The sequence below is a fragment of the Protobothrops mucrosquamatus genome, unplaced genomic scaffold (assembly GCF_001527695.2).
Source record: "Protobothrops mucrosquamatus isolate PMUCROS unplaced genomic scaffold, P.Mucros_1.0 scaffold6165, whole genome shotgun sequence".
NCBI classification, from domain to species: domain Eukaryota; kingdom Metazoa; phylum Chordata; class Lepidosauria; order Squamata; family Viperidae; genus Protobothrops; species Protobothrops mucrosquamatus.
In genome coordinates, this window is record NW_015391999.1 from 10,933 (window position 1) to 21,036 (window position 10,104).

The following is a 10,104-nucleotide window of genomic DNA, read 5'->3' on the forward strand; positions in this document are numbered from 1 at the left end:
GGATGGGGGAGGGAGGAAGAAAGGAAGGAAAGACATACAATTATAATCTACTTCAAGCTATTTGAAGCCAATGCTAAAGACGAAACGATGCTAATAAATGGGAGCTGAAATCTTACTCAAACTCCCAGAACAACTACAAAATTATATTATTCTTTCGAAGTATCAGGAAGGAACGCAAAATCTTTTCAGGCAACCCCCCAAATTATCTGATAGACAATCAGAATGCTTGTTAGTTATAGGATGCTGAGTGACTTTCCCTGCCTCACCAGGAAAACCAGATAGGAATCACAACCAGGTCAGTTTATTCCACTTTATTTTCAAACTACCCTGACAGAACCTTGCAAGCCTTGAAAGTACAATTCTATCCCTACCAATTCTACCACTTAAGAAACTAGGGAGGGTTTCTTCCAAGCCTCTGGTCCAACTCACTGTCCAGCTGTGGGCCATGTCCTCTCTTCTCTGGCCCTTCCCTTGGCAGCCGGTCTTCATTCCATCTCCCAAGGTCTTTCCCACAGGCCATCCGACAGTCATGAAATCCCCCCCAAAAAATCACCTCTTTCAGCGTATCCTCTGTCGTGCTGAAGTTGAGGTTTTTTATGAAAATGGTACAGCCTGGAAGACTTCCTTCTTCTTCTTCTTCCTCCTCCTCCTCCTCTTCCTCCCCCATTTCCTTCTGAGCATCACTTTTTTCAGAAACTCCTGCAAGAGAAGAAAACATGAGCGAATCCAAGGGAAGGAAGTACTAGAGGCTCAGCTTGGCTTTCAAAAATGTCGACCTTGAAGATCAAAGAAAAAGAAGACGCAGGATATTTTCAAACCTGGAACTTATTTTCTCCGTGGCTGGAAAAACGGGATAGAGAGCAAGAACTGAATTTGTATTACTAAGCAAAACGAGTCAACTCAGGCAACATGTTGTTCATTAAGCACCAATGAATTGTAACAATAAGAAAATTAATTTTTTTTAAAGTTAATTTGACAAGTCAGCCCCCAAGAGAGCAAGCCCATAGACCAGAGGCCAACTTTCTGGAGGGGCTCATCCTTTCTCTCTCTGTTATGCAGCTAGGGGCTATGCTCCCTCTTATCTAACAGCAAACACGTTATAATATCAATGAAGGAGAACATTTGTAGCTTAGGGTTGAAATGAGGGGTACTTGATGCTCTCTTGAGCTTGTTTTCTTGCAGACGTTTCATTACCAAACTAGGTAACCTCATCAGCACTGAAGTTATCTAGTTGGGTAATGAAACATCTGCAAGAAAACAAGCAAGCTCAGAGAGCACCAAGGACCCCACAGTCCTCCTCCTCCTCCTCCTTTCCACAAACCCCACTCCCTTCTAGCACTGATAAGATTACCATATCAATGTCCCCACATCAATGGGGACAAGAATGGAGTCCCCAACCAGGCATACCTCGGGCATCGGTGATGTCACCGGCTAATCCTTTCAACCTGGAAGCGCCTTAGGCACTTCCGACACAAAGGGGAGTATCAGCTCCCTACACGTACCTCTCTGGGTTTGTTCCTCGCCTTCCTTTTGCTCTTCCACCTCTGGTGTTTTCTTCCCGGGACCAGAAAAGACCCCCGTGGGTGCCCATTCGAGGTAGAGAGGGATATGCTGGAACTGAGCAAGGAAAAAAGGAAAACCAGTGCAGAGAAGTTAAAACCAGCAAAGGAAAAAAAAAACGTCCGGCCCAAATCCGTGTCAGGACAAAAAGTCTCCCAAGATCTGTTTAAGGCAGGGAGCCAAATCAAGGCTGAAAAGTGGATGGGATGGGTTTTTTCCCCCCGATCTTGGCGGCTTGGAGATGTGTGGGCTCCAACTCCCAGCATTCCCACACTGGCTGGGGAATTCTGGGAGCTGAAGTCCACAAGTCTTCAAGCTGCCAAGCTTGAGAAAACACTGGGGCAGGGTATCCGAGCGCGCTGCAGAATCGCTGGGATCCAATCGCCAGGCCTGCCTGCCACCCCTGGAGGCTTACCTTGGAGTAAGCTAACTTGGTAAAGGCCTTTTTGGCTTCTGTGGGTTCCAGGAACTCCACGATGGCGGTCACGCCTCCTTCCGGGAGCAGGACCCGCCCGAGGCTACCAAAAGGCTGGAACACCTCCTCCAGCTGCTCTGCCTTTGTGGCAGCAGGCAAGTTCTTCACCAAAATCACCGTCTTGCTCCGCTCTCCGGCAGCCTGGAAGAAAGGGAAGAGAGGCCGCGTTGCAAACCTAACTGGGTGTTTAAGAGCCACTTCCCTACCATCATCCAAAAGGCTATGGAAGCAAAGGATTCAGCAGCCCAAGGGCAGGGGTAGGCAACCTTGGCTCTTTTATGACTAGTGGACTTCAACTCCCAGAATTCCTGAGCCAGCCATGCTGAGGGGAAAGGGAGAGGTTTCCAAGCTGAGCCACGCTGGCTCAGGAATTCTGGGGGTTGAAGTCCATGAGTCATAAAAGAGCCAAGGTTGCCTACCCCTGGCCCAAGGGAAATACGTTTGCCGATTTGATCACTTCCCTGTTGGGAGGGGCTCCCTGCACGTAGAAAGGAGGAGAGAATCAGGGAATCTCCTTTTCTTCCTTGAGAACCTCAGAACAGGAAGAAAAAAAGAAATCAAGAGAAAAAGAAAAAAAGTGAAAGAAAACAAGATGGCGGAAAAAAAACAGAAAGGGAAGGAAAAAAAATAGAAAGTGTCTTTCAATATTCTTCACAGCAGATACAGGCACATATAGATTTGATGTGTATTTTTATATATTTTCACCTCTCTCTAAAGCTACGAGGTATTTCTTTCCTCTCTTATTGTCTATTCTTTCTAATCTTCAAAAGCACAAATCACGTTCATTATTATTATTTTTTCAGGTTGATGCCAAAAGCGGAGAAGGAGCTTCGGAACCACAGGACTGTTTTAACCAAACATGCTCTATCACAGGGGTCTACAACCTTGACACCTTTAAGTCTTGTGGACTTCAGCTCCCAGAATTCCCCAGCTGAGGAATTCTGGGAGCTGAAGTCCACAAGACTTAAAGGTGTCAAGGTTGCAGACCCCTGCTCTATCACACTCTCTTTTCGGATAGTTTCGCCCACTATTTATGATGTCCCAGATTTGGTGAGAAGGAAATGAGAGTTTGAACAGCCACGGCTGTCAACGCTGCAAATACTGTATATTCTTGCTTTGACAATGTGCAGAACTGTCTGGTATATATATAGTTAAACCAGCAACTGGGAAAGAGGGAGGAGCATAAGGATAGCCCGGGAGAAAGAAACCGGAAGTAAATCACATCTTCCAAGTTGATTGGAAGATGTGAACCATGACCCTACAATAAGGGAGTGGAAAATGCTTGGAATGTTATGCGTAACGGAAGAGAAGCAGACCTAAGCATTTCCACCATGCTGTGCTGACGTATTGTGACCTTAATAAATGCTTTTAGGAGAAAACATGCCTGAAAGTCCTTTTAAGTGTTTCGTTACTCAGACACATGACATTATGCTTAGGCTCTCTTACCTGGCTGAAGGAATCCAGACTGACTCCGTTTTCGAGCAGGAACCGGCGCACGTTTTGAACAAGCTCGGTTTCCCCAAGCGCCACCCTCACGGCCACGCTTCCCTTGCCTTCCTGACAAGAGAAAAAAAGGAAGTTCTCCAGATCCCTACGGTCGTAAATCCATATCGGTTGCCAAGTGCCCAAATCCTATCACCGTGGGGACCTTGCGACGGTTGTTACATGCAAGGAAGGGTTGCAATTCAGGTTTTTCAGCAGCGCTGTAACTTCCAACAGTTATAAGTTGAGGATTACCTGTAATTTCCCAGATAATCACCCACACTCAAGTTGCCGAATTTGAAAAGTACTGAATTTAGGGGAACGGGAAATATTTAGCGTAGAGTTGGAAGGCGGTTAAGGGCAAAACCCATTTAAATAAACACACGAATGAGAAAAAAAAAACTCTCACGTGATCCAGCACTTGACTTTTAGTGGCGTTGTATTTCTGTGCCACCGCGTCTGCCACGGCATTTGTCCCCATGAACAGGGTGTTCCAGTTGTGAGAGCTGGGTGGAGGAGAAACATTTGTGAGTTCTTGCGGTTGGGGAGGACGGGAAGAATAAAATGTCCCCGAAGTGGAGGAACAGAGGGCGAACGTGTCAGAATTTGCAGAATTTGGTCAGAGAACAAACAAGATAGTTTTGGTCTTCGTTCAGCAAAAAGTTTTTAAGAAGAGACTGGACAGCCATTTGTCTGAAATGGTATAGGGTTTCCTGCCTGAGCAGGGGGTTGGACTAGATGACCTCCAAGGTCCCTTCCAACATCATCATCATCATCATCATTATTCCTCCTCCTCCTCCTTCTTCTTCTTTCATTATATGAAAACTCTTTGATATAAAGAAAAGAGAGAGAGGAAGACAAGCTCGTGGAAGCACAAACCTCAAGCTGTTTGCTTTATCTTTTGAAGCTTTTTGTTTCTTGTACGAAGACGATCCGGCAGGATCTGAACTCTCCGCTTCTTCCTTCTTGATGGTGGAAGGCAAGACATGCAGCATTCGGCCCTAAGGGACAAAAAAGAACGCTTGAAATGTCGATCCTGGAAAGAGGACCACTGGAAAAGCCCAAAGTTATCCTGCATCCCTAGCCTTGGGAAAATCTCTCCAACGCTCAAGCTTCAAAACCCAAGAAAGACACGCTGAGATTCGGCAAAGGGACGCCCACCCGATCCGTTCGTACCTGGAAAACCTGTCCATCCACTTCTGCAAAGGCCTTCACGGCATGCTCAGGAAACATGTAGGTGACAAACGCAAAGCCTTTGGGCCTCTTGGTGAGACCGTCCATGGGGAAGTGGATCTCGGAGACAGGGCCTGTGGAAGGACAGATGCATTGGGGAAAGGCTGCGGGAGCAGATGTTGAAATCTAAGAGAGCCTGTCCTGTTTTAGAAACAACATTTTGGAAAAAGAGGCCCCAGGCCCCACCAAACGAGAACCAGGGTGAGAATTTACCGTATTTGGAAAAGGTGGCCTCCAGTTCTTCTTCGGTGCAGGTGTAAGGCAGGTTCCGCACAAAAAGCCTTCCTGATTCCGAAAGATCCTCTTCTTCCTCGTCATCCTTTTTGGCCCTCTGCCAGGCCTGGCCTGACCCCTTCTCAGGGGGCTTCGCCTGAGCGCCCCGCTCTTCTGGAAACAGCTCAATATACCGACCGCCTGCCAGGCAAAATGCAAAACACAGGCGATCCTCGACTTACGAGCACAAAGTTTCTCCGGTTAAGCGAGACGTTTGTTAGTTTTTTTGCCCCATTTTATGACTTTCCTTGCCCCGGTTGTTAAGTGAATCACTGCAGTTGTTAAGTTAGCCACCCAGCTGTGAAGTGAGTCTGGCTTCCCCTGCTGACTTGGCTTGTCAGAAGGTCGCCAAAGGGGATCACTCTGCAACCGTCGTAAATATGAGTCGGTTGTACAAGTGTCCGAATTTTAATCACATGACCACAGGGATGCTGTGACGGTCGTAAGTGTGAAAAATGGTCACAAGTCACTTTTTTTCAGTGCTGTTGCAACTCTGAACGCTCCTTAAATGAACTGTTGTTAAGTCAATGTTTCTGTATCGCAGAAAAAAACAAAAAACTCCTTTTTGGGAAAAATCTGGGCAAAGACGCTCTTTTGCTGAAACAGCGTCAATGTCAACCCTTTCTCAAAGGCCAAGAAAATCCCCCCAAATCATTGGTAAACAGGGGTGCCCTCAGATGGACATCCCAAAAAGAGGCAAGTTTTACTTCCCAAAACTAAATTTGTGCCCTTATAGTAGGTAAACTTAAGATGTTTTGCTTAAAAAGGCAACGCCTCCACCACCTTTGTGCAGGAAGCAAACAAAAAAAGCCACTTTTAGCCCAAAGTTCCTTTCCTTAGTCAAAAAAACGGAGACTCACCCATGTATTCTCGGTTCCTTTTTAAGGCTTTCTGTAGTTCTTCCTCAGTATTAAAATCAACAAATACATACCCTGCGAAATTTGAAAATGATTGATAGTTTATTATTTAGACCTGTGCAAACCACTCTCATTAACAAACAAAAGGTAATAAGAACCGTGTATCCAAGCGCCTAAACGACAAATCCCATTATTACCTGTCTTGTTCCCATGCGCGTTCCTCACAATCCGGATCGCCAGGGGCCGAAGGGGCACAAAAAACTCTTTAACGTTTTGCTGCATCCGTAAAAGACAGACAAGCATGAAAAAGGCGGTTAATTTTACAGCCCACCCACATCCCTGCCCACGAAGCCGTGATCTTGAAAAAAGTCCTCCCAATATTTGACACTGGATTCCTATTCTGATCGATTTGGAAGGAAACCGCAATCCAGGTTTAACGTGCTCCAAGGAGGGTGAGATTTGTTTTTCTTTGGCAGACAAGTTTTAAACGGGTTAAAAGCTGGCTTACCTCCGTGACATTGAATGGGGCACCTCGCATCTTCACCGTGAATGCTGTGGTGGGCTCCTTGGCTGGAACTGTTCTGTCTTCCTACAGGAAGACATACAAAAACATCTGTGAGAACACAACAATCTGTATTTTTTATTTATAACAATAATAATATAGTTGGAAGGGACCTTGGAGGTCATCTAGTCCAACCCCCTGCTCAGCCAGGAAAACCCTATACCATTTCAGAGAAATGGCTGTCCAGTCTCTTCTTAAAAACTTCCAGTGTTGGAGCATCCAAGGTTGCCTACCCCTGCTTTAGACTGTGTCCTCCATTGGGACGTACCTGCGGCGTCATTTTTGTAGCCTTGGTGTCTGCAGAGAGATTCTGGACTCTCTCCTTCCCAGTCTGCTTGGTCTTCGGGTTAGAAGCAGTGCCTGGCTGGTGGCTGGTCTTCCCTTCCGTCTCTCCTTCCTCTCCTCCATCAGATGCCTCGCTGTCCGTCTCCTCGGCCTCGCTCTCCTCTGCCGACGAAGGCGAGGATTCATCCCCCTTCACCACTTTGGATCGCAGATAATCCATATCGGAGAGTTCTTGCTCAATTGCTGCCTTACTCGGAGAGCTTTCTCCCTTCTCTGGGGAGGGAGACAAAAAAAGGGCATCAGCTATTGCCTGGCGGACCCCCGTTTGACTTAGGAAGTCACTAAAAGGGCGCAGACCGATGTTGGATCCAGCTTTCAGGTGGAAAGCGAGAAGGGACACGAAATATAGCAATAGCACAACACTTATAGCCCTCTCTGAGTAGTTTACAACGTCAGCATATTGCCCACAACAATCTGGGTCCTCATTTTACCGATCTTGGAATGATCGGTAAACATTTCTCTTCTCCTGCAAGAAGCTCCTTCAGTTCTAGCTGAAGAAGAGTTGGAACCGAAGAAGCTTTTTAGGTGAGAAGCAAAACGCTTTCAAAGAAAAACACCAAGCAAGTCCAGTTGCCTTTTGGAGATTGAAAAAAAAAAAGAAGAAATAGGATACTTTCAAACTTGGGACTTATTTTATCAATGGCTGGAGAAAAGAACAAAGGATTAGGAATTCAATTTGTATTAGTGAAGGATCACTCAGACAACACGTTTGCTGAATAAGTACTTTTGAATTGTATTAAAAAATACAATTGTATTAAAATTGTATTAAAAATAAATTAATAAGTAAAAGAGTTGGAACTGAAGAAAACATTTTCAAAGAAAAACATCAAGAAATGTTACTTTTTGGAAAAAGGACCTTTGGGACAATGCTCAAGAAATTATTGATAAACTATCACAAAATAACAGAATGGGGCCCTTACTTTGAGCAACCTCCGCATCCATCTCCTCGCTCGAGTCCTCATCGGAATCAAAGTTCAGATAATCTTCAACCACCTCAGCCTGGTGGGGGTCTTGGATTTTTGTGTCATTGGACCAAGTTGCAACCTGGGACCTTTTCTGATGTACTGCCAAGAAGTCTTGAAATGCTGCTTCTCCTTCCAACTGGCCAAAGATAGGATCGTGGTTAGAAAGGATCATGGTTAAAAAAAATTCACAATATTTGGGGCAACTCCTTCTCCAAGGGCAAAGTTTGAAGGATAATGTCCTCTATTTCAGGATGTCGTTATTTCAAGGACATGAAAAAAAATATGGAAGGATCTCTCAGGATTCAGAAAAATCTCCATCAGTGCCGCAAATCTTGGAGAAGTTTAAATGAGGCTGGTTTGAGCAGCCACATTAATTGCTAATACGCTGCTAATTAGCTGCCAGTGTTTTTGACTCAGCAGCATACAAATAAAATAAACAACAAGTATTTTTTTCTCTATCCTTTTTTTTGCAGTGCAAGGAATGGAGTGACATAGAAAGTTGAGCCATAAAATAAACCAACAGAAGAATATAAGTAGCAACGCCAAAAGTAAAAGCAAAATAAAAAGTAGCATATTTTAAAAGTTGCAAAACCAACCATATCCACGCAAGTACAAAAGGGATACACTAGCAATCTTAAAAAGAGTAATGGAAAGTGATGTTACAAATTCAGTTAACTCCCAAAACAAAATGCCCATGTTGTTTTTTGTTAAAAAAAAAAACCCAAAACATCAAAAAACAAACTCCTTAATTCAAATGCTGACAAACACAACTCTTTTTGTTCACAGATATCTATCTATCCTCCTTGCAAGAGATTCAGAGTTACCTCTTTCAATTGTCCCGTTTTGTTTTTCTTCTTTGTTCCATCCTAGGAAACGTAAGGGAAAAAAGGTTTTAAAACATCACACGCTCCATATAAAAGGAAATGTTAAAATGGATTTAAAAGTCACTAGGTTGAGGCAGAGACAAGAAAGTAGAATAGCTGAAAGTCTTTACCTAAAGGCAATTTGACATGCAATAAAGCTTGTGGGGGGGGGGGAATCTCTTTTTCTTACTTGTTTTATTTCTGCATGGTCTGAATTCTTTGTGGATTTTTTAGAGGTTTCCTTTAACAGTTGAGGCTTACTCGAATGTTTACTCCAAGCTTTAGACTTTGATGGATCCCCAAAAGACTTACATACTTCAACCTGGAGGGGGAAAAAAAGATATTTATAAGCCCGCTGTCTATATGGAGATTCTCAGCCATCCTAGTCATGGTTGTGGGAAGATGCTGTTCAAAAGACAATTGGATTTTCTTGGGGTTTTTTTTCTCAAAAACATTTCGCTTCTCATCTAAGAAGTTTTTTTCATTTCTAACTGAAGAAGAGTTAGAACTGAAAAAGCTTCTTGGATGAGAAGTGAAACATTTTGAAAGAAAAACAATGAGCCCACCCAAACCTCACTCTTGTTTCATGAAAGTGAATTTATACAGGAGATCAAGATACTATATGGTGTCTTCATCTGCCCTAGATCATCCTCAAGAGATGAACCAAATACTGTAGTTTCTGAATAACAGACTAAGGATTAACATTATTTTGCACCTTGAAGTCCTAGAAAACTCCCAACAGCCTGAAAATGTCCAGAATTGCTGGTTCGATCTCAAAGGCTAAACAAATTTCAAGGGCTCACCGTGACTCTGGATGTGTCTATGAAGCTTTTGTTGAAATGAGACTGGGCAGTTTTGGCGTCTTCTTCTGACTGAAAGCCAATAAATCCAAATTTGCGGAATTTGCCATCCTTGGTGAATTTCAAGCAGCAATCGGTCAGCGTGCCAAAGGCGGCGAAGAGGTGGCGAAAGCGTTCTTCCTTGATCTGTAGGAGAAGCAATCACAATCAAATCATGGAAGCAGAGTTAAGAAAGCTAACATGAATCGCGTTACATGGTCACATTCTCCTGGATGAAGCATTTTCTACCACAGCCAGTTGGGTTTTTTTTTTTCTGCTTCAATGGTATCTGATTCTCAGGGCTGGCGGGATAAGTCTGCAGTTTTCTTGACAATATTTTTCAGAAGTGGCTTGTTATTGCTTCTATCCTAGGGCTGAGAGTGAGGGACGGACCCAAAGTCACCCAGCTGACTTCACCCCCAGGGCAGAACTAGAACTCACAGTCTCCCAGTTTCAAGCTTGGTGCCTTAACGACCAGATCTAACTTGCTCTCAATTGCTTTTGTATTATTATTTTCTTTCCAATCATGTCCAATTCTTGGAGACTGCCTGCACAAATCCCTGCACTTTTCTTGGTAAAACTGCAGTGGTTTGACATTGCTGCCTTCTTAGGGCAGAGAGAGAGGGACTGGCCCAAAGTCACCCAGCCTG

General features: G+C 44.2%; 1 protein-coding gene across 1 annotated transcript; it reads right to left on the bottom strand.

The window, feature by feature from the left end:
• Positions 1-553: 553 nt before the first annotated feature.
• On the bottom strand, positions 554-9,601 carry LOC107300117 (probable RNA-binding protein 19; the record flags this gene model as incomplete). Its single annotated transcript, XM_015829460.1, has 16 exons — positions 554-683; positions 1,499-1,617; positions 1,976-2,176; positions 3,482-3,592; positions 3,927-4,023; positions 4,397-4,518; positions 4,694-4,824; positions 4,964-5,164; positions 5,884-5,955; positions 6,078-6,156; positions 6,389-6,469; positions 6,711-7,000; positions 7,708-7,888; positions 8,577-8,618; positions 8,806-8,937; positions 9,419-9,601. Coding segments are annotated over 16 exons (2,172 nt in total), but the record flags the coding sequence as incomplete, so codon positions are not given.
• Between the last annotated feature and the right edge of the window lie 503 nt (positions 9,602-10,104).